Source organism: Apodemus sylvaticus, chromosome 15, assembly GCF_947179515.1.
Source record: "Apodemus sylvaticus chromosome 15, mApoSyl1.1, whole genome shotgun sequence".
In the NCBI taxonomy this organism is placed as follows: domain Eukaryota; kingdom Metazoa; phylum Chordata; class Mammalia; order Rodentia; family Muridae; genus Apodemus; species Apodemus sylvaticus.
In genome coordinates, this window is record NC_067486.1 from 77,883,179 (window position 1) to 77,907,781 (window position 24,603).

At 43.2% G+C, this 24,603-nt stretch overlaps 1 protein-coding gene across 3 annotated transcripts; it reads left to right on the plus strand.

The window, feature by feature from the left end:
* On the plus strand, positions 1–24,603 carry LOC127665785 (kininogen-1-like). 3 transcript variants are annotated; one of them, XM_052158321.1, is made up of 11 exons: positions 1–320; positions 2,021–2,131; positions 4,684–4,765; positions 11,713–11,885; positions 12,976–13,083; positions 15,780–15,864; positions 16,409–16,581; positions 20,104–20,211; positions 20,306–20,392; positions 22,179–22,256; positions 24,411–24,603. In XM_052158321.1, exons 1-11 carry the CDS (start codon positions 126–128, stop codon positions 24,507–24,509), a joined length of 1,299 nt encoding a protein of 432 aa, XP_052014281.1. In that variant the 5' UTR covers positions 1–125; the 3' UTR covers positions 24,510–24,603. The 3 variants fall into 3 exon arrangements, with proteins under 3 accessions (XP_052014281.1, XP_052014282.1, XP_052014280.1); XM_052158322.1 differs by lacking the exon at positions 24,411–24,603 and adding an exon at positions 22,876–23,159; XM_052158320.1 differs by lacking the exon at positions 24,411–24,603 and having other exon boundaries at positions 22,179–23,070.

Consider the following 24,603-nt stretch of genomic DNA (forward strand, 5'->3'; position numbering starts at 1 on the left):
TCCAAATAGACAGGGAGAGCAGAGGCAGGCGAGGTCAGAGACTGGAGGCTGCTAAAAGCTGCTTCTGAGTTGGTTTCCTGTTCTTGGCAAAACAATCCCTACAATCCTAGAGGGAACCTTAAATCATGAAGTTAATTACTATCCTGCTCCTCTGCTCCAGATTCTTGCCAAGTTTAACACAGGAAGATGACGCCCAGGAAATTGACTGCAATGATGAGACTGTATTTAAGGCTGTGGATACTGCTCTGAAGAAGTATAACGCTGGGTTACAAAGCGGCAACCAGTTTGTGTTGTACCGAGTGACCGAGGGCACTAAAACGGTGAGTGACAGCTTTCTGGTGAAACCACTGGTAATTGGTGCTCTGGGGCATAGGGGTAGAAGGCTACAGATGGCTAGTCCCTAAGCTTCCTGGGTGGTCTTTAGAGCAGTATCCCAGGAAGAAAGACACTGAAGTAGATGGAGATGTTTGAAAGGGACAGGCATAGCGGGAAATCCAGCAACTCAGTCAGCTTGCAGCAGGAGAATCCACTGCATCTGTGAACTCAGCCATCTCCCAGCCATAAGTGAGAGTTCCACATGGGGATGGAGACAGGGCATAAGAAAAGAGGGGCCTGGGAGGTTGAGCCAGGGTGTCATGTGGCTTCAGACTAGCCACAAACTTAGTCTGTACCTGACAATAATTTTAAACTTTTGACTCTCCTGTCTCCATCTCCCTAGTACTATGATTACAGAGATGTGCCCCATGCCAGGGTTATGTGATAGTGGGGAATCAAACTCTGAAAATGCAAGGCCGGGAATTTACCAACTAACTTCCATCCAGAGTGCACTTTAGCAGGGTTTTCCTATATTCTTACTGCTTTGTCATTTCACTCAGGTAGGAAACAAATGAAAGAAGGATGCATAGATTAGAGAAAAACAATTTTTAAGAATTTTTTAAAAATGAAGTTTACAGCCGGTCAGTGGTGGTGCACACCTTTAATCCCAGTACTTGGGAGGCAGAGGCAGGTGGATTTCTGAGTTCGAGGCCAGCCTGGTCTACAGAGTGAGTTCCAGGACAGCCATGGCTATACAGAGAAATCCTGTCTCAAAAAACCAAATAAATAAATAAATAAATAAATAAATAAATAAATAAAAAAAAAATAGAGTTTACAGACTAGAGAGATGGCTCGGTGGTTCTCTTAGGGAGGACCTGGGAACGAATAGTTCCCAGCACCCATGTTAGCTCACAACCATCTGTAATTCCAGTTCCAGGGGCTTTGGCATGTTTTCTGGCCATCCTGGGTACTAGACACACACGGCATACCTCCATTCATTTGGGCTTACATTCCTACTCTCAAAATAAAAATTGAGAATTAAAATTTAAAAAGCTTTCAATAAATAAATTTCACTTAATTGCATTTCTTTGTCTCAAGTTATTTCAGAAAGAAAAAAAATAAAACAAATCCTTTGACATCATGAGGATTAAAGAAAGCTGTAAGAGAGAGACATAGGCGTTTGTGGTTCAGAAGGTGAATGAAGTCTTTAGTTTCTCAGGGCAGCACGGCCTGTAGTCGGCTTCCTCCACTCAGGACCATAGTCCCCTAGAGTCTCCACTGACTGACAGATGGGGCCCATGGGAGTTTTGTTGTGCAAGGTCATGAAGCGCTCCTGGCCTTGAATTCAAGGATCTCCTGTCTCAATCCACCAGTCTTAGACTTAAGTCTTAAGACTGGGTTTCCAGTCTTAGTCCTATGCCCAGTTTCAACCAGACATGTTGAGTTCATATATGTACATGTGAACCAGGGTTTACATAAAAGAGGGCATGGATAATGCTGTGGATACTGCTTTGAAATAACTAAGAATGTAAGCATATTATAAACATCATTCTAAGGAATATTTATGCAAATGTAAACACTTATATTTTAATAAGCACGGCTCTCCCTGAGTCTGCTCAGGACTGGTGTATGTAATGTGTCAGGGTGCACAGACTTGCTGCTGGGTCCCCTGAGTGACTCCAGGTGTCACCTTTACTTTCCTTAGGATGGCTCTGAAGAATTTTATTCCTTCACGTATCAAATCAAGGAGGGCAACTGCTCTGTTCAGAGTGGCCTCGACTGGCAGGACTGTGACTTCAAGGATGCTGAGGAAGCCGTGAGTGTGCTCTTTATAAGAAAGCCCCATCTCCTCTGGACCACCCTCCAGGTCCTCCATTGGGGACCCCACGCTCAGTCCAATGGTTGTCTGCTAGCATCTGCCTCTGTATTTGTAAGGCTCTGGCAGGGTCCTTCTGGAGACAACTGTGGCATGTTCCTTTTGGTATACACTTCTTGTCGTCCATAGTAGTGTCAGGATTTGGTGACTGTTTACAGGGTGAATCCCCAAGTAGGACAGTCTCTGGGTGGCCTTTACTTCAGTCTCTGCTCCAAATATTGTCTCCCTTATTGCTCCTGTGAGTATTTTGTTCCCTTTAGGTGCGGATGAGTTGGATGGAGGGGCATATACGTGGAGGCAGGGAGTGGGAGGAGGGGCTGGGGGTCTTTGGGGAGGGGTGAAATCAGGAAAGGTTTTACCATTAGTAATGTAAATGAAGACGATATTCAATTTTAAAAAAAGCCCCAGCCTGCCCCATGCAACCCTCAGGGTGCTAGGAAATGTAAATGTCAATGAGACGGGTTAAGAGACATAGCACCATGGACCGTGTATGCAGTGTGGGGCACATGAAGTCTTGGTTCCCAGGCACTTGTTTACAGCCGGGTCCCCTGTCACCTCAGACAGTCATCAGCTGTTCATGGTGACAAAATTCAAAGTCCTATTAGCCGTTCTCAGTGAACAGTATAACATTGCCCTCTGTGTCCACCCCAGTGTATCTGTCACTCAGTGATCCTTGGCCAGCCCTGACCTGTCCCAGCCTCCAACTGTTGGTGACTACATTTCTGCTCCTACCTTAGGTGACATCACCCCCTGTCAGCCTTTGACGTCCTGTCCCTAGATGCGCTCACTAACCTGCTGATTTCCAGTTCCTTCCATGTTGTAAGGGTCAAGGTTTAATTGTTTATACTAGAATGGTATTCTGTTGTGCATAGACACCAACATGGTTGTCCACTGATCTGATACCAGTTATTATTAATTTTAAGGAGATGATATATATTAAAGAGTTTATTCAGGAGATACACAAACCTGTTAATATCTAGAAAATTTATCCATATCATATCTGTGTTCTTGAGAAGAAAAGCTGGGAATATGTCAATCATTAAACAACTGTGTGTCCAATCAACAGAAATGTCCTTGTAAACAACCAAAGCTTGTGAATCAGACCCCAGGAAGCCAAAAGGAAGACATTTGGGTGGAGTTCAAGGTCTAGTGAAGGAAGATTACGGGAGTTTCAGCTCTATTGGTCCCCAGTACAAATCTTGAGTTTCCTGCTTGGCCTCCCTCAGTAGGTGCTTTATCCTGTTCAAATGAGATAATATTGATGTCACTGGTTGTAGAAGACTAAAACTGTAGGAGACTGAAACTACATACATTATACAGAAGATCTGTTAACAGTAAGTATCTTAAGGAAACACTGGATGGAGCCCCTGCTGTTTGCTTTGCACTGGTGAGAGGGGATCAGCTGCCTGAGAAGCAAGTCTGTCTTCTCACAGGCTAGGACTCCCCTCAGCCAGGCTGTCAGCATCCTCCATGTGTTTGTTTAAGCAAGGGCTCACTCACAGTTGTAACAGAGCACTGTGTTCCAGATTAAGAGAAAGGATTGCACTTTTGCTCTGCCCTCAGAGAGTTTGTCTGGCAGCGGCAGTCCATCTCTCAGAGATACAGGCACACATCAGCGTGAGCTCTAGTTTCACACAATACCTCCTGATACTCAGGACAGTGGGCAACAGTGAAGGCCAAAACAGAGCTATCCCACAGTGCTCACCATTAAGAGTCGACAGACACTGTGTAAGTACCTACTATGTGCTGCTCTGTTAGACACTTTCTGTGTATTGGCACACTGACTCTCCACAGTAACCTGTTAAGTACTTGTGGTATTGTTTCCACAAGGTGGGTAAACTGAGGCAGTGGGAGGCACCATGGAATCAGGAACAACTAGCAGCCTGCAGTGTGGATGTTCTAAGAGGTTAAACTGAAGTTTATGTAAAGAGCAGGCACCCACTGAAACTGAGGGGGAATCAAAGATGAAGCTCATCCTGTTGGTCCTGAGGCATGGCATCCATCTTGGTGACAAAGAAGCAGTCACAGAACTCCACATCAGGGCTCAAGTTTAGAGGCCTTGCTCTGCTGCTCCCCTGACCCGTGAAGAACAATCAGGAGGTCACATAAATATTCATTCTCATGTCTCACAAGTTTGCTAATGGCCTGGAAAGATTGCTGAGTGGGTAAGAGCACTTGCTGCTCTTGAGAAGTCCTGGCTTGGGTTTTAGCACCCAGATGGACACTTAGAACCCACTGTACCTCAAGTTCCATTGCTTCTGCCACTGTCCTCTGGGCTCTGCAGGCACCAGGTACACATGTGGTGTATAGACACACATCCAAGAACAGCACTCACATGCACTAGAAGGAGTAAATTAAAAGAAAACAAAACTAAAACTCTATTAGAGAAAAATCTTACTTCTTTCTCTTTTAAAAAGCCACATTTAATAATAACACTAGCTAGGTGTCTCCAAGAGAAAGAAAGACTAGATTTCTCTTTTCTTTTCTTTTAGGCCACTGGAGAATGCAAAGCAACTTTGGGGAAGAGAGGAAATAAATTCTCCATAGCCGCCCAGATCTGCAATATTACTCAAGGTAGGCGATACATCTGGGGACCTGGCCTGTTGTGTAGGAGCTGTGGAATTCCAGGGTTGTGGAATATTGATGTTAATTTTTCCTATGTACCAAGAATACAGCCCAGTCCAGGCCACTTCACACACACACACACACACACACACACACACACACACACACACACACGCACACACACACACACACAAGGTGGCAATGGCATGTGCAGTGTTGGGATTGTGGTAGATGTTGGGCAGGTAAGCACTATGGCCAGTTTTTGGATTGGCCCAGGCTCATGTCAATCATCCCGAGACCTATCCTAACTCCCTGTGTTGTGTCAGTGGGAGTAGGTGGAGGTGGGGGTTCTGGACTGGCTGACAAAGGATGAGGCACCAGGAATCTGCCTTCAGTCCTACTCAGCATCCCACATGGAGCCGAGTGTGGGCTTTGAGGTGCGCGCTGGTTTGGAATCATTCCTTCTTTCCTGTAGAAATTATGTAATCCTGTCCCAGGGTTTCTACCTCACCTTAGGTCATTTAGTTCCTGGATAAAAGACACACTCAACCTTTATATTTGCAATACACTTAAGCAGGACAAATGCTGAGCAGCCACCTACCATCTATGCTGATAGAATCTACTTTCCTATAAATAATGCTGAACTATTACTATGTTTCATCTAGATTGCTCTTAACTCCGATTGGCCGCCCACAGAGACACGTTTTTTTATGGTCACCCATGCCAGGGTGGTTTCTCCCTCTCCTCCTGCACCTTCTTTTCCTTAGTGGGCCCTGTCTGACCCCCAACCTAGGAAACCTAAACCCCACGTAAGTTTCCTCTGTGAAGCTGTTCGCTGTTGGCATCTTTATTTACTAATCAGAAATGACGTGGGGCCATGATGTTTGTGCTCTGGGACAGTCAGGCCCTGGTGCACTTAGCATTACAACAGATAGCAAAAGACCACACCTCAGCACTTCTGGTTTGTTTGATTTGGTTGGTTTGTTTGTTTGTTCTTGGTTATGTTTTGTTTTTCAATACACAGTTTCTTTGTGTAACAATGCTGACTGTCCTGGAGCTGGCTCTCTAGACCAGGGTGGCCTGGAACTCGCAGAGATCCGCCTCCCTTTGCTTCCTCAGTTCTGGAACTGAAGTTGTTCATTCACTTCATTCCAAATTTCTGTCATCTGCCTTTTCCTTTTCCTTGACTCAGAAGGGCCATAATAGAACTGCACCCTTGATATAGGATGGGGTGCTAGGAAATGAGACGATAAATCTGAACATGCAATGTCTGGGCAATGTTTTCTGACTGCAGTAGAGGTACCATACACCACACAGTCCTGAGAAGAGTTGTGTTGAGCAGCTAGCAATGTGAGGATATCAGTAGCATAGCCCAAGACTGACTAGATCAAACCTACTGTCTGAAGTCAGCTTTCGGCTACTGCAACAAATTACCTGAATTGGGGAACAGCCCTCTGGGTGTCTTCTTTCTTGTTGGTTGTTTTTGAGACAGTGGAGGGGGAAGAACATCAGCAGAGGGTAAGGCTTTGTCTTATGAGATATTTATGGTTGATGTATAATAACAAAAATGTACTTATCTAAGTTTAAGTTACTTTGCTACTGTAGCTGTGTTCTGGGCCTTCTGTGTTCTTCTGAGACCAGAAACTGCAGTCTCAGGCACTTAGCACATCTTCTTAAAACAGTAGGAGATTAAACAATGGATTAATTGTTAGAGTCTTTTTCTTTTTGTCCAGATGCCTCTTGCTTGTTACACTAGGGGAAGTTTGGAGCAATAAGCTTCTATTGATACCAGGACAAGAGAATCATGCTCACCTAAGGAAAACTTTTACATAAGCAAATAAGCATAAGCTCTCGTAAATTCATATACAGATTCACGCATGCGCATTTACACATTTCCATTCAAATCAGTTGGGCCTGGCTTGCTCCCACTCTCACAATTACATGCTTACCCACACACATTCACACTTACATATGCATATGGAGCAAAAGCCTACATGTCAGTGCAGAAAGACCTCAGGCATTCTGGATGAAAAATGAGCCCCAATCTTTATTGCATAGAAAAAGAAAAAGCTTCTAACCTCTTAATGCTAAGTGAATTAAACCCTAGTTTGTAAGAAGAAAGCTTTGTTCCTTTAATAAGACCAAGCCTGTTTTGTTATTAAGAGAAGACCTGCTCTGTCCTGTGGTGAGAAGCCTGCCTGCTCCTTCTCTCTGCAGCTTCTTAATTCCTCTTGCCTTCTGCATTCTGCATATTGCGCTTAGTTTTTTATGTTACCTATAGTTTCTAAGTTATTTCATTCTTTATTCTCCTTTTTTTCCCCTGAGTTCTGACTCAGAAAAGGAAAACTTTTCTTTATTTTTTTCTTTCTCTTTTGTCATTTTTTAAATTAGATATGTTTTTATTTACATTTCAAATCTTATCCCCTTTCCTCATTTCCCCTCCGCTCCCCAAAACCCCCTATCCCATCCCTCCCCCCACCCACTTCTGCTTCCCTGTCCTGGCATCCCCCTACACTGGAGCATTGAGCCTTCCCAGGACCAAGGGCCTCTACTTTCTTAAAGTCCAACATGGACATCCTCTGCTACATATGCAGCTGGAGCCATGGGTCCCTCAATGTGTATTCTTTGGTCGGTGGTTTAGTCACTGGGAGCTGTGCGGGGTACTGGTTGGTTCATATTGTTATTTCCTCCTATGGAGCTGAAAACCCCTTCAGCTCCTTGGGTCCTTTCTTTAGCTCCTCCATTGAGGACCCTGTGCTCAGTCCAATGGCTGACTGAGAGCATCTACCTCTGTATTTGTCAGGTACTGGCAGAGCCTCTCAGGAGAGAGCTATATCAGGCTCCTGTCAGCAAGCACTTGTGGGCATCCACAATAGTGTCTAGATTTGGTAACTGTATATGGGATGGATCCCCAGGTGGGGCAGTCTCTGGATGGCCTTTCCTTTAGTCTCTGCTCCACACTTTGTCTCTGTATCTCCTCCCATGGGAATTTTGTTCCCCCTTCTAAGAAGGACTGAAGGACCCACACTTCGGTCTTCCTGAGCTTCATGTGGTCTCTGAATTGTATCTTGGGCATTCCGAGCTTCTGGGCTAATATCCACTTCTCAATGAGTGCATACTGTGTGTTGTTTTATGACTGGGTTACCTCACTCAGGATGAAAGTTCTTAGTTCCATCCATTTGCCTAAGAACCACATGTGCATTCTCCTAATCTTCTCTCCTCCTGCTCTGACGTCGCAATAATACTATTGCTCTCAATGCCTTTTCCCCCAATACTATGTTTATACTTCTTCTTGAATACAGTTCTAACAAGTGTTCTATCTAAAAAACGTTCTCCTCAGCTCTGTTCTGACTCGTCGCTTTGTCCTCAGCACTTATACATCTTTCATGATCACACATTAAAAAGTTCATTACAATTTCACACATAAATTCAAATCATGAACTGAAATAGAAGTTTACAACTGAAAATGTTTACATGCATACCCATTAGGAGTAATTATCTGGCTAAACATTCATCACCTGTCTCAGTTCCACAGGTTCATTGAAAGTTTAAAACTATAACTAAGGTATTAGTGAAGTTTTGTATAGATAAAACCAGTCAATATTTTATCTTCTGTTCAAGCACGTATAATAAATTGTTAGCTCCCTTTTTATGACCTTTGGTTAATGGTTTTACAATCTTTTAGAATATGCTCTGAGTAGTAGAAGCAATTAACTGGTCCCACTTGGGAGACAGACAGAGTTCTCATTGCAGTTTTAACTATCAGAAAAGGACCTAATATCAGTCCCACTATAAAAGAGCTTAATAAATACTGATATAATTTTAGGAATTCCTACAGGATAATCATAAAGAATTGAAAAGTCATCTGTTTGTCTATATACTATCACTATAAGACAGTGCATCTTAGTAGTCTGTAGAGATCTTCTCAAAGAGGGGGCAATAATACCTAGTGATTGTCATATATGTTTAATAATAACAGGAAAAGAATATTAATAGCAAGAATCTTTGCTAAAATGATTTTCTCCTGGGCCTTGCCTACTGGAGTTCCATCATAGATGATAATCTAAGGCGGTCATCTCAGGAAGATCCCCTGCTAGTTATTAGCTTGATAGAGCATCATATCTTATGATGGCTCCTGACAAATTGGGGGACTTTGGGGCACATTTAAGATCCAACTACATGTGAGTATGATAGTGCACACCTATAAATCTCACACTGGGGAGGTTGAGGCAGGAGGACTAGGACTTTAAGTTCATCCTCAACTCCAGAGCAAGCTGGAAGATATCCTGGGGTATATGAGTTCTTGTCTCAAAAGGAAAGAGGGGAGGAGGAGGGAGGGAGACAGGTGGGAGGAGAGATCCAAGGACCGTAGGCTTCCAGGAAGTGTGTTCCCAACAGATAAGAGAGCCTTTGATCCTGAGGTGGCATCTCTGTAGATCATACCACTCTCTGCAGCCATCCTCTATCGGACAGGGTTCTCGCCGTGGACATTTCATATAAATGCCTATAAAAATATGTGACTGTTTTATTGCAAATCATGGGGTGGTTCCTCATTCCACATCAGCATATTCTTCATTTCTGAGAGTCTATGGGAATCCTAAATTCTATGTAAATATTGATTATCTGCATTTTCCTAGTGAGAGGCTACAGCTCTCATCAGATTTGCCAAAGAACTTTTGAGCTTTGGATGTAGATAGTGCCTCTAAACAGGGTCAGTATCTCCTGCCTGGAGCACAGCCTCCTCTCTCCAACAGTCCCTACATCAAACTGGCCCTCTCTGTGTCACCCTGGACACTCTGGCAAACTGAATAGATGCCACCTCCCACACTCCTGTGCCTTTCCCATCCTGATTTCTCAGGGCCATCTGCCCTTTCTCTCCGCCCCCTACACCCCTCCCCCTCTCATGTCTGTTGATGCCTCCTGCCACCTTCTTCCTTCTAGCTCAGGGTGCTCCTGTTTTCCGTAGATGTCCTCCCTCAGCCTGCTCTGGCCTCCTGTCCTTCCTAGCTCTTGCACATCCCATGAAATTATCTGACTATACTCTGCCCTTTCTACCTGACCGTCATCCCTTTACTGATGTGATACTTAATGTCTCCCTAGAACATAGCTCAACACCTGCATGGGGATAGCAAGGTCAGATGGTCTTCAAGGAAAGAAAGGCTCCTCTCGGGCTGACAATGAGAAAGTCTCTTTTAGTCATATGAAAACAGAGAGAAATTCTTTCTGGCCAGCACATTACCTCACAATGGCTTGTTTTAGATGATGCAACACTGAATGCTAAAGAAGTTTAACAAAACTGTGTGATATAAAAATGGAAAGACAATCCTGTTTAGCGGGGAGGGCTCTTCTCAGGAGCCAAAGCATTAGCCTGGCTTTATCAGATAGTTAGGTGTCAGGGAGCTTTCATTAACCTTGAAAAAAATGATGTATCTGTAATGTGCTCCATTTTATAAAATGGTGAGTTATGTATTACTGTGATCATGAAAATCCATTAACATTGGGGCCTAATGATGCAGCTCAGCTAAATTCACCACTCTAATGTTGGTGGGACCTGGGACACTGGAGCTGATAAATGAGGCAGACTACAGGCTCAGAAAGTAACCACCTCTATTCAAACTTCAGATCATGTGTTCCCTGAGGGTTATGAAAGGTCAGCTCAGTAAGGCTCTCATGAGTTCAAGCTGTATACAAACAATCACAGGGAGAAGCCACATGTGACAAAATCATGGTTTTCCATAAAGTCAATGTGAAGGTTATTCATGGTTGTCAAGTTGACCACATGTGGAATGAACTACAATTCAGAAATGGAGAGCTCACCTGTGATCCAGATCTTGAGGCTAGAAGACACACATTTCTGACCTGAATCTTGACATGGAGATCCAGAGGCACAGTGGCCATGAAAAGCTTAGGCCCAAGAAAGGTAGTACTCACCTTTAATCCCAGGAGACTGAGGCAAGGAGATCTGAGCTCAAGGTCAGCCTGGGACTAAGCGAGGTCCAGATCCAGGCATGGTGGTATACACTTTTAATCTGAGCCATACCTTCTGCTGGTGGCCGACATAAAGACACTGGAAGAGGAAGACTCACTCTTCTTCATGTGCTTGCATTTACTTGCCAGCACATCTGTTGGAACCTAGCTCTTCTGGATTCCAGCTTATACAGAAAACCAGGTGAGACAACTAGCCTCCAGGACTGAGCAACTGTAGACCCTTCGACTTGCCATTCACAGCTGTCCATTGTTGGGTTAGTTGGACTACAGGCTGTAACCATTACAATAAAGTCCCTTAATATATAGTCATATTCCATCAGTTCTGTGACTCTAGGGAATCCTAAATAATACAGTCACATACAAGGGAGTTTAAAGATTTAATTGAATAACAACAGCAAACAATAATGAATAATCTGAAGTAAACCCATTCCTATGCGATACATCTGGGAGGAGCATGAACCATCTCTCCAAGGATAATTCTGTGCTTGCAAGAAACTGAGGTCACGAGACTCCTGTCTTGTACTCCTGGTGTTCTCACAAGCACTCACAATTTTCCTCACACAACTTCCTTCCTGAACCCTGTTCTGAGAAGCTTGTAGGCCTGAAGGCCTGGGTTCCATCCCCATTAGTCCATACAGCAGGCCTAGAAGCCTCTGGAGAGAAGCAGAGGAAGAAGACCTGACACGTGGAGCCTGCCTTCGCTGCATAGACAGTTCCAGACCAAGCTTGAATATATGAGGCCCTGTCAAAAGATGAAATAAACAGTGTAGCATAAAATAACTGTTCCCAACACTCTCCATCTTGCCCCTGGCTGCACAGGAGTCCTACAGTCTCATCTTTAACTCATACAGGAGTTACAGAAAGTCAAGTTTTCAGGGTCTTTCTAAATGGTCTCATGGGTTTAGGACCTTGAATACGAGATGCGGTTTCAGTTATTAATGCTGTCTCTTTGTTTGTTCTTTGTCAAGGTAAGGGCCCCATAGTGACAGACGAGTACCACTGTGTGGGTTGTGTGCACCCCATATCGGCAGATAACCCAGACCTGGAGCCGGTTCTGAAACACGCCATCGAACATTTCAACAACAACACAGACCATAGCCACCTCTTTGCTCTCAGAAAAGTAAAAAGTGCCCATAGACAGGTTTGTTTTTCAATTATTCATGACATGTAATGTGGTTAATATCTGTTAGACTGGCATTTTGTCACCTACAATGAACCTTTGGCAGGAGGGACCTGCCTGGCCACATGTGGCATGGTGCTGGAGTGTTCTGTGTTTTCCTGAGAATAACTCTTAAGGCTGGGAGCTTCTCAGAGGTCCAAGTGAGTTGTGAGATAAATTAAAGGAAAGGAAAACTCTCACATTCCTGTTCCCTCAGCATTCCATATTTTCTTCCCAGAAATGGAAAATGAATATCATTCTGGCTTTTAGGTTTTAGCAAATCTATATTTTTTATCTTCCTTTCATTAATTAAAAATGGCCTCAGGATATTAAATTGTTTTTTAAAAGGTGGGCATGACTTTCTTTGTATGCCCTAAATTATACTGCCCACTTCCTCCTTGAGGTGTTCAGTGGAAATATCTAGTAACCTGATCATTTCTTTCTTTGTTTGCTTTCTTTGTTTGAGGCAGAGTCTATACACTGTCCTGGCTTCCTTGGAACTCACTCTGTAAACCAAGGCAGCCTTAATCAAATAGAGTCTTCCTCCCTCTGCCTCTGATGCTGGGATTAAAGTCTTTAACCACCAGGCCTAGCTTGGAATCAGATCCTATATTGGCTCCTTTATCAGGGCTTTTCTGAAAGCTCATCTGGTCCTTTGAATTTCGGTTTCTTCAGAATCCCTCAGTTTAGAGACAAACAATCTCTACTTTTAGTTTAACTTGCTCCTGTGTGAGAAGTGTACTTTATCCACCTGCGTTGATGTATATCTTATATGATATTAAAGATATATATTATATAGATACATATAATATATGCATATAATTTTACATTAGTAGTTACTTAGAAGTGTCATGGGAGTATATTGTATGTGCCTGCGTGTGTGTCTGTATATGTGTTAGTCACAATACTCAATATTTTTTCAGTGATACTATTGCCAAGTAATAGTCGTGGTTTGTATTTCTTGAGGACATATCATATCCAGTTCAATGTTTAAAGACGTTTATAACTTTTGCTCACTGTGAATATCACTCAACCTGAGGTTCGAGTACTCATTCAACCTAAATCATTTCAGGTAGTCGCTGGCCTGAATTTTGACATTGTCTACTCAATTGTGCAAACAAATTGTTCAAAGGAGCGTTTTCCTTCTCTTCTTGGAGACTGTGTGTCCCTTCCCAATGGTGTAAGTAGCAGACATTTAATGATAATCTTTCACATTTTGCTGATGGTATTTCCAGGACTGTCAAGCTCTGAGACTTAACACCAGTAGTTCACACTCGTCTACCCAGGGTCTTAAGACCTCAGTTGCTGGTCAAGGGATTCATATGTAAATATGTAGTGTGACTGCATATTTACATCCTGTGAGGGATTAGGAATGGGATTTGTCATGGTGATGGGTCATCACACTCTACTGGACTCCTCCTCCTTCATGTGTGCTCCATGGTCACAAAGGGTCCTCTATGTTGCAGCTTCTTCCTGCAAACTCTCCTGTGGTGTTTCCTCATCCTCTCTCTTCTCCTGTCATTCTAATAAAAGCATCTGGGAATCTTCTTCTGTTGTGCATGCAATCTTGTCATTGAAATTATGTCAGTGGCTGATCTGTGACCAGTAAATGCCAAGGTGACAGAGAAATAAACTTCCCTGAATATTATTGTAGATATTTCCTTAATACAGTGCCTCTGCTTTGAGAGTTCTATGTTATGAGAGAAAGGTGGGAAATCTAGATCACACTTTGCTAATTTTCATGGTAAAACATTTGAGACACATGCTATATGCATCCTTAGGAAATGGTTATACAATGTACAGCAGACCATAGATTAATACTGCTTCCTGAGCCTTCTGTGATATTAGCAAGTCATTGAAATATGTTAAGGAGAAGAAAAAAAACAGGACACAAACAGTACTCACAGGAGTCATAGAGAAAGGAGGATTAGGAGTTCAAGATCATCCTTAACTGCACAGTGGCTTTGGGGCCATCATTGGGTTGAAAAGATGCAATTTCAGAAAGAAAACAAAAAAGACATACAAATGATGGAAGACAGGGAGGAAGCAGAGAGGCTGGATGTGTTGACACACATCTTTACCAGCACTCCAGAAACATCAGATGTCCCTGAGTTCAAGACCCAGTCTGCTCTACAAACTGAGTTCTAGCTCATGTAGGGCTACATAGAAAGATGTTATGGTCTCACCTAAGAATTTTCCTAGTCATTAGAAATCTTGGTAAACTTTAAAAATGACTGTAATAATATTCCAGCAAGGACACCATAGATTTTTTTTTTACCACAGTTCTCCTACCTTTGGATGCCTGAGTTATTGCTATTTTTTGATCATTAGTAACACATTTTTCATCTTTTATTGATTATTTTATTTCTTTACCTTTCAGATGTTATCCCCTTTTCAGTTTCCCCTCCTCAAGGCCCCACCCTTCCCCCTGCCTGTATGAGGGTGCTCCCCCACCTGCCTACCCACTTCGCCTCAGTGCCCTAGCATTCCCCTACTTTGGGTCATTGAGCCTCCACAGGATCGAGGGACTCCCTTCCCAGTGATGCCCTCAAAGGCAATCCTCCTTAGCAAACATTTTAATGTTTTAAGTTTAAAGCAAAAATTAAACTATTTTTGTCTTTGATATTTATGTCTATATAATATGTCTATATTCTTCAGAATAAGGCCTCAGTTTTTTTTTTAAAGATTTATTTATTATATGTAAGTACACTGTAGCTGTCTTCAGACACACCAGAAGAGGGCATCTGATCTTATTACAGATAGTTGTGAGCCATCATGTGGTTGCTGGGATTTGAACTCAGGACCTCTGGAAGAGCAATCAGTGCTCTTAACCGCTGAACCACCTCTCCAGCCCAAGGCCTCAGTTTTATAGGTGATAAACATAGTTATTAAAATCTTTTAAACTCTTCATTTATTCATTATTTGTTTACTTAAATAAATCAATTTAAATTCTATTGCATTAAAATTCAGTATTTTGTAGCTAAATATATTTTAGTTTCTCAATCAGTAATTGAGTCAATGTGTTTATTTTGCGGAAATATTTTCATAAGTTTATGGGTTGAATTTATGGATGAGTAATTATATTCTTTGCTCATTCTTTTCTTCGTGTGTGTGGTGTATGCATGTATGTACATGTGTGTGTGTGTTCACCTGTGCAGATACATGTGAAGGCCATATGCTCAGCAGCCTCTAAAAGAAAACCAAGCAAAAGTTGGAGCCAGGGAAGAGATATCTCAGTCAGTAAAGGCTTGTCTTTGCATCTCTCTCTCCCATGCAGACATCTATAATCCAAGCACCAGGGAGACAGAGACAGAACTCCTGGGCTCACTTGACAGCAGCCTACTGGAATCAATGAGCTCAGGGTTCGATGAGAGATCCTGTCTCATCAAGTGCGGTGGAGAGTCTGGAGAGGTGGTTCAACAGTTACAGGGAAGCCCTGCTCCTTCAGAGGACTTGAGTTTGGCTCCCAGCTGCCACATCCCACACCTGGAAGCTCACAACCTCATGTAACTCCAGCTCTAAGAGATTTAACACCCTTTTTTTTTAGCTTCCATGGGCACCTGCACTGTGTAGATGTTGTATAGGTGTACACACACACACACACACACACACACACGTGCATGCACGCACATGCACACATAACTTACTTAGGCTTCACTGTGCAGTGGACAATCCTATTTCTTCCCCCTTTGTGTTTCCTCCTCGGCACAGGTATCACAGCTATCTGCGTTTCTCTTTTTCTCCTCTGCTTTCATGCTCTTATTCCTTTTTCTTCCTTTTCCTGATGCAATGATTTGTAAAGCAGACATACTGTCTTTTACTTTTGCTAGTGGTTTGCTTTCACAATGACTTCTGTTTATGATTTTGAACCACCAGGATGATGGTGAGTGTAGGGGTAATGCCTTCGTGAATATTGATAACAAAATCGCCGACTTCTCGCAGAGCTGTGACCTTTATCCAGGTGAGAAAGTACACACGGAGACACGGGAAGTGGCGGGGCCTTCTTCTTACTTAGCTGCACTGTGTCTGTCCAGGGACTCCAAACTGGCCATTGGAGAATCATTCCTTTATGTTTACAATCACTTTCCTCTAAGTTAAATATTTCTCTATAGTTTATATCAAAAATAATTTTTAAACTGGGTGTGGTAGTATACACCTGTAACCATGTCAGTCAGGAAACTGAAGCAGGGGCATCAGAAGTTTTAGATCAATCAATTGCTACATGCAGAATTCAAGGCTGTCTTCAGACATATAATACCCTGTATCAGGGTGTAAAAATCAAAGCAATTATAGCCTATGGGTAAACACGGGCAAACACGCTACTCTAAACATCTGATCTCATGGAGAACAAAGAGAAGTGACTGTCTCAGGGCCAACATTCCCTTAATCCTGTTCTGCTTACCTCACACCCTGTGTAAATGAGAATGCAGGAGTTGTATGTGACAGGAGCAAGACTAGAGTACACTTCGGGTGTACCTACTGACTTTAAATCTGATTATTTTCAGGACATGACTTGGTAGAACCACTGCCCAAGCATTGCCCCGGCTGCCCCAAGGAAATACCTGTAGACAGCCCGGAGCTGAAGGAGGCACTGGGTCATTCGATTGTACAGCTAAATGCAGAGAATAATCATACCTTCTATTTCAAGATTGACACCGTGAGAAAAGCAACATCACAGGTCTGTAAAGAGAAAGATGGGAGTTTGCAGCCTATGCATAGATCGATTGGTAATATGATCCCTGATCTTGGCTCTGGTTGGGGAAACAGTATTTGGCAACCGGATTTGGTGGTTTAAATTCCAAGTCCCAGCTGTGCTGCATGCTTGAGTGTCTTGGACAAGTATCTTTGAAAGGCACTGTTTTTCTTGGGTACTGGTGGTGCACACCTTTAATCCCATTATTTGGGAGGGAGAGATAGGTGGATCTCTGAGTTTGAGGCCAGCCTGGTCTTCAAAGTGAGTTCCAGGATACACAGAGAAAACCAAACAAACAAGGAGGGTGGGAAGGTCTCTGACGTTTCAGTCTCATCTCTCATAGAAACATCTTGCGCTGTGTTTTATGGTGCACACCTGTAATCCAAGCTCTTAGAAGCTGAGACAGGAGGATTGCCACAAGTTCTAGGTCTTTGGACACACTTAGCAAGATCCTGACTTAACACACACACACACACACACACAGCCTTCACTCTTGTCACATGTTCTTTCTCCCCTTGCTCCCTGTGCCCTGGATACCCTCTATCAATAAAGACCATTTGCCTTTATCTGGAGACAGAGGATCGGCTCTGCCATCACCTCTAGCCTTGGTGACTCTGTGTGGCCATTAAAATATCATCCCTGTGGCACTATCTGTAAAATGAGTAGCTGTATTAGAAAAGGGAAATCTCCAACCGCTCTGCTCTGGCATCTATGCTTGGAGTGTTAAAGGACATAATCCTATCTAAAGACTAGCTTCCCTGGATAAGCTTAATTAAGCTAAACTCAACTAACGCAAGCTAAGCTGAGAGTTGATAAGAACACTCGTGGAATACACTCACTGATAAGTGGATATTAGCCTAGAAGCTTGGAACACCCAAGACACAATCCACAGATCAAATGATGCCCAAGAAGGAGGAAGAACAAAAGTATGGATACTTGGGTCCTTTGTAGAAAGGGAAACAAAATAGCCACAGAAGGAGATACAGAGACAAAGGGTGGAGCAGAGTGAGGGGAAGACCATCCAGAGACTGCCCCACCCAGGGATCCATTCCATATACAGTGACAAAACCCAGACACTATTGTGGATGCTCACAAGTGCTTGCTGACTGGAGCCGGATATAACTGTCACCTGGGAAGCTCTGCTAGAGCATGACAAATACAGAGGGGGACACTCTCAGCCAGCCATTGAACTGAGCACAGGGTCCCCAATATGGGAGCTAGAGAAAGGAGCCAAGGAGCTGAAGAGGTTTGCAGCGCCATAGGAGGAACAACGATATGAGCCACCCAGTACTCCCAGAGCTCCTAGGGACAAAACCATTAACCAAAGAGTACACATGGAGTTACCCATGGCTCCAGACACATAGGCAGCAGAGGATGGTCTTGTTAGACACCAAAGGGAGGAGAGGCCCTTGATCCTGGAAAGACTTGATGCCGTAGTGTAGAGGAATACCAGGACAGGGAAGCAGGGATGGATTGATTGGGGAAGGGGAGATGGCTTATGGGATTTTGGGGAGAGGGGGAACAGGAAAGGGGACAACATTTAATATGTAATTAAAGAATTTATCTAATAAAAAGAAAAGTTATCAAGATAGAAGCAAGCTTCTGTGGTGTGACATGATCTTCTAAATCTAATAAGAAATAGGCTTAGTAGTTGTATTTCTAGGAATCTAACAAGAACTTTCATATGTGACCATAGTCATTGTCCTTTCGTTTTGAAGAGCAAAAGACATGGTAAATTGTCTGTCTGCTCAGCAGGGCCATGGATGGCTCAGATGATAAAGGCATTTAACACTGGCCTGATGCCTCAATCCCATCCCTGGAAAGGAGAAAACCGATTCCACACAGTTGTCCTCTGACTCCACATGCCTGCCATTGCATGTACGCCCCCGACCCCCACAGAGACACTCACACTCACACATGCCCACTACTATTAATACCAAGATACACAATATGGAAATGTGTAAATGAAGCCAAACAGATTCTTACCATGGAGTGTTAGGCAGAAACGGAAAGGCATCTTTGTACTGAGTGTTTGATGGGGAAGAGTCTTCTGCTTTAGTAACTGCCTCTTAGTTTGTTTCCTGTGCTGATTGACAGTTATCTGCCCTTGATATTTAACTTCTGTGACTCTTTGCTAATTCTGGATATCAGCTGTTGTCTGAAGTGTAGCTGGTAAAGATTTTCTCCTAACATGTGGGTTCTGGGCCCTGCTGGTTGTTTTCGTTGCTGTGTAGAGACTTTGTATTTTCATAAAGTCCCATCTGTTGATACCTGGGGCAGGTTCTTCTGTGCTATTGGTCTTCTTGTCTGTTTTTGTGCCAGTCCCAGGCTGTCTCTGCCACTATGGCTCTATAGTGTAATTTGAGGTCAAGTATTATAATACCCTTGGCATTGTCTTACTCCTTAGGACTGCTTTGGCCATTTGGTCTTTTGTGATTTCATATAAATTCATATATTTTTCCTATGCCTATGACATATGACATGGGAATTTTTATAGATAGTGCATTAATTCTGTATATTAATTTTGGTAGTTTAGACATTTTCACATTATTAATTTTGCCTAGCCAAGAACATGGACTATATATCCATTGTCTAGTATCTTCTGTAATTTCCTTTGCCAATATCTAGAAATTTCTTTTGTAGAGAATTTCATTGTAATCATCTTTGAATTATTTCATTAGATATGTTCCTAACTACTTTTTTAAAAACATGTTTGAGAGAGAATCTCATTATACAGGCCAGACTAACCTGAAATTTCCTCTGTTGAGCAGGCTGACCACAGAGATCCACTTTCCTCTGCCTCCCCAGTGCTGGGATTATAGGCCTGTTAACCAACAACTGGCTTGTTTAAAGATTTAAGAGCTTTCTTCATATCAAAAATATAAGAGTCCAATAGATGATCTAAATGTTTTCCTAAGTGGATAATTTAAAGTATGTAAGAATTTTCTGATTCAGTATTTGGCAGAAAGACAGCAAAAAGTGTTTAAAAATTTTTTAAGTTTTCCCTCTCATACCTCAGATTGTGCTAATTTAAGCCCTTGAGTTACTTGGTAGGTGTGGTTTGAAGCCCTTGAACATTAAAATTAATATATTAGTTAATTAATATATTAAATGATTAATTGATATATCAAATAGTAATATACTGTATTAATATATAATTGGTTGGTATGTAATCTATATTAAATATTAATATATTGTATATTAGTTAATTAATATATTAAAATTAATATATTAATATAAGCATATTAAAGTAAAACGTTTAGCCTACATTTGTTTTTACTTAATGAAGGAAGTTGGCCCAATAATTACCCACAAAAATCTTAGATATGTGCATAAACAAAGTGTTGTATCAGATAATGGGAGCTTTGAAAGTATGACTTTTTAAGATGATCAGTTTATAATTAAAAGTTCAAGATTCTAAGTTTAAACTCACTTGAGTAAAAAAATAGTGTAATTTGTTATAGAAATCCTCATTAAATACTTGTTGTGTTCTAATTAACATCGCAGGTGGTAGCTGGAGTAAAGTATGTGATTGAGTTCATAGCCAGAGAGACCAAATGTTCCAAGGAGAGTAACGCAGAGCTGACAGCAGATTGTGAGGTCAACCGCCTTGGTGTGAGTAGCTCTGTCCCTGTGTGAGGGTCTAAGGGTCACTTGCTCATGTGCCTCATGACTAATGCTGGTTTATTTTCTCTTGTCTTCTGATTAGCAACGTCTCAACTGCAAGGCTAACGTGTACATGAGGCCTTGGGAGAACAAAGTCTTCCCGACTGTCAAATGCCAACCATTACAAATGGTAGGATTTAAATATGGTCAGCTTGGGGTCAGTTCTACCTGTTCCAAAAATCAATATTGAAAATGAATCATTACTGAAATAAACTGGGAGAAAGGACTACCATTTTAAACCTGTAAGAATTTGGACATTTCTATGATGATCTTGAGTTTTATGGCTGGAAAAGAAAACAGGTAGCATCTCAGTCATTTAACTCATTGTCAGTGTTCCCTTGTAGTTCTGTGTCTGGTAGTGAGGAGAAGAACGGGGCATGAACCCACATACTGCCAAGACACACCTGAGGCCCGAGCACTACTGTGCTCTGTGCATTGAAGGACTTTGTGAGAAACGTGGATTCACTCCCCTTCCACGGTTAATGAACACCAAACTGCATTTTAAAAGTGGTCCTCAAGAGGTTCACACACCATTCAAATCTGAAAGGCCACACTCTTGCACCGTCCTTTTAAGAATTAATGTACCTAGGGCTTCGTCACTTGCCAGTGATGGGACACTAAGATTTGAGGTGCTCTGAGGCTCCAGACTGAGTCACTTCACTAAGTCTCATCCCAGGCTCTGCACAGCAAGCTCCCTGCACATTCCCCTCAGTCCTGGGGGCCCTGAGAGGCAGGTGCTGTGGTTTTTATTTTCAGCAAAGTGGACTTAGTGTGTAGTGTTGAGTGCAGGTCAACTCTGAGCCCATCCTTTCCATCATGACCCCTTCTACCAGAAGATGTTTGACTGTGGAGCCTGAGTTCTTTCATCTCTGAACACTGGCCTCAACCGTGCCCTTCCCACATTAGTGAAGGGGAAGGTGGGACATATCCAGAAAGCCACACCTCTGTGCAAAGAGCCCCCTCTCCTTCCTGGTTCAGGTTCCAGTCATTTCTTATTCTCTCTAACACACTGTAAAAGGCCTTCCCTTCACGCTGTGAGCAGGCCCTATGGTGGCACAGCCTGACAAAGTTTAGTCATAAAGATAATAACAGCAATGGTTGGAAGAGAAATGAAATCAGTCATCAAACTGAGCACCCTCGAGATTATGGGCTCAACCCACCCACTTTTCTAAATGAAGAGAAACCCTTAGCCTTAGAGTAATACTAAGAAGAATAATCAGGTCAGTGCTTGAGTACCTGCCTGACTCATACAAGGTTCTTAGTTCGATGACTACAACCACAAACAAAGCCTACAAATATCAAGAAAAATCAAAAGAGAAGAAGTATTGTTAATTTATTTTCTAGAAAAGTAATATTATTGTGTTTTATAATAAGAAAGAGAAACTAGGCATATGTTTGGTAGAGGTATGGTTATGGTGCAGGGGAAGGGGTGGCTCTGCAGTCCCATGGGATGGCATCCTTCTGCCCTGAGGGACCAAGCACATGATCATATAGTATAGAATTGAGTTTATTTAGGGCATGGTGTGGGGAGTTGAGGGAACAGTAGAGACAGAGAAAGACAGAGGGTGGGGAGGGAGAGATAGAAGAAAAAGGAAGAGGGAGATGGGGAGATAAAGGGAGAGGGAAAGGGTGAGGGAGAGGGAGAGGAAGGACCAGAGGCCGGTCATAAGTATGTAGAGAGAGGCTGGAAGGTAATGGGGGGAGAGGAAAAAGGGGTAAGTGAGCAGGAACAAGAGAGAGAAGAGGGAGCAGGCAGCCCAGAGCCTCTTTTAAATACCAACAATGATAGTATTTACTATCTGGGAAAGACTCACCCATGGTAATACAGAACGGCATTATCAGATTTTTACTCTATTCTTCCTTCATCGACAGCCTGGTACTAACAAAATGCTTTCATCTCAATACTTCCTCTGTAGACCACAATGATGAGAAGGCCTCCAGGCTTTTCGCCTTTCCGGACATTTCAATTACAAGAAACAAAAGAAGGAAGAACTGTAAGTCCACCTAACATTGCCGGGGAGCAAGAAGAGAGGGATCCAGAAAATGAAGGACCCACACATGGACATGGCGGGTTGCATGAAAGGCAAATAAAGGCTAAGACTCACGGTGGTCATGAGCATGGGCATGACAATGGCCCTTTTCCCCCAAAGAGGCCTGGCCTTGGCCATGGACTCCAGAAACCACATGGCCTTGGTCATGGACAACAACTTAAACTTCATTATCTTAAACACCAAAGGGAAGACAGCTATGACCATACACATACAGTGGGACATGGTCATGGTCATGGTCCTGGTCATAGTCATGGTCATGGTAAACACACAAATAAAGACAAAACCAATGTGAAGCACACTGACCAGAGAACAGAGCATTTGGTAAGCTCTTCTGAAGACAGTACTACATCTACAAGGAGACAGGGAAGGACAGAAGGACCCACCTTGAACTCTCCCCTAGCCCAGCCGACTGTTGCCTCTTATGGTTTTCAGGACTCAGATTTCATTGAAGGTGTGGAAGCTACCACATCACCATACGACACTGAGATCCATGATGATTTGATCCCTGATATCCATGTACAACCAGATAGCCTGTCATTTAAGCTGATATCTGATTTTCCAGAAGCAACTTCCCACAAGTGTCCTGGGCGTCCATGGAAGCCACTTAGTTGGAAGGATTCACCCACAGAAACAACAGAGTTTTCTGACTTTGATCTCCTTGATGCCCTTTCTTAACCTATACAGCCTAGGTAGCTTTGCAAATGCTTTCCCAGCCTCTTTCCCTACTGCCCAAGCACAAATACTGTGATATAAGTCATCAAGCCATGAGCTTCAGAACAGCCTGTCAATGGGACTTCCTAAATCCCTGTGGACTGATAATAAAGCTGCCATCATTCTGAATCCCTTCTGAACCTGCCTCACACCTTCTGAACCAATACAGGAAGAAGCCTGCCAGAATCCACTGCTCTGATAAGGAGCAGGTATCTCAAGATGCACATTAGCATTTCCAAACAGAACTGTGGCATCTAGAAAACAAAGAAAATCAAGAGACTGACAGTTGAGCTTATGATGGGGAAAAATAATAGCAAAACTTCCAGATGTCAGAGAGAGCTAAGAAAAGAGAAACGGGCTGATCAAAGGGAGAAAGGGGAGTAATGAATTGACTCTGTGTTTCTCAAGCGGTGAATTATATTAAGGAGACTCTCACTTGAGCAGCTTGTCCTTGGAACTCCTTTTCTGGGTGACAGTGTTCCTCACCAGTCTACCCACTAGCTAGTCTCTGCCACAAGGCTCTCAAGCAGGAGCCGTCTGGTGGTGTTGCTGAGGGAGGATTAAGCAGTCCTTAGTTCTCAGAAGTTCTGAGCCCAACACTAAGGACAGAAAGCAGAAGAACGAATAGAGAACCAGGTTTGCTAAGGCAACCTTTTATTTCCAGTGACAAAGGCAGGTCATGCGAGTTGATGGAAACTTCATTACTTCCTCTTAGGAGTCAGTTCCTTAGCCTCACCTTAAAGTTGCTCCCTCTTTTTGTTATGACCCTGAAGACCATTGACTTTGGAAAACTAGAAAGAGATTATTACCCATTGCCTCAGAATGTGAGGTAGGTGTGAGGGTTACAACACATGCTGTGCTTTTGCCTGGGGAGGGGGTGGGGAATAGGACTCTTTGAACCCACTGATCAGTCCTCCAGGCTCCACCAGGCAGCTCCATACTCAAGGTCACTGAGAGACTTTAGGTAAATTCCCTGAACACTAAACAAAGACCTGAAGCCCAGAAGTGAATCTGTAGGGAGGAGTGGCCCCTGACAGGTTGGGAGGAGAACAGACTGTGGGACAAGAACAGTCAGAATGTGTGATCAAGGGACTCACTCACTGCAGAGTCGCCACAAACTCAGTTTAGGGAAAGCAAAGTGCCTGCAAAGTGCAGTGAGGTGGTGTGCAGGAATAGAAATGCGCATGCGGCTTCCCAGGGCTGCTCCTGCCTGTGGCTGTGGGTCTGGCTGCTGTGGGAAACTGCATTTGAGCTGAGCGTTCCTTTCACTTCACTGTCTACACTTTAGCATGAAGACCCAGTGTCACTGGGAACCCTTCTCACCCTGAAACAGGTTGTACTGCTTGAGCAGAAGCAGGAGATTAACAGCGTCTTACTATATTACAGAGGCTCCTAAACTCGTGCGAGTACAAGGGCAGACTCTCAAAGGCAGGGGCAGAGCCATCGCCTGAGCGGCAGGCAGAACCTTCACGAGTGGCGCAGTAGCCCCAGCAACACCCCGAGTGGAAGGACCGGAAGAATCCTCGGACGCGTGTATCATGGAAGCACGTTTCTTCATCACCCTCATCCTGGGTGAAAT

Excerpts from the sequence above, each read along its gene's own strand:
- LOC127665785 (XM_052158320.1), top strand. The coding sequence starts at position 126 with ATGAAGTTAATTACTATCCTGCTCCTCTGCTCCAGATTCTTGCCAAGT. Across the intron at positions 13,084-15,779 it reads GTGTGTCCCTTCCCAATGGT|GATGATGGTGAGTGTAGGGG; the intron begins GTAAGTAGCAGA and ends TTGAACCACCAG. Across the intron at positions 20,212-20,305 it reads GTGAGGTCAACCGCCTTGGT|CAACGTCTCAACTGCAAGGC; the intron begins GTGAGTAGCTCT and ends TCTTCTGATTAG.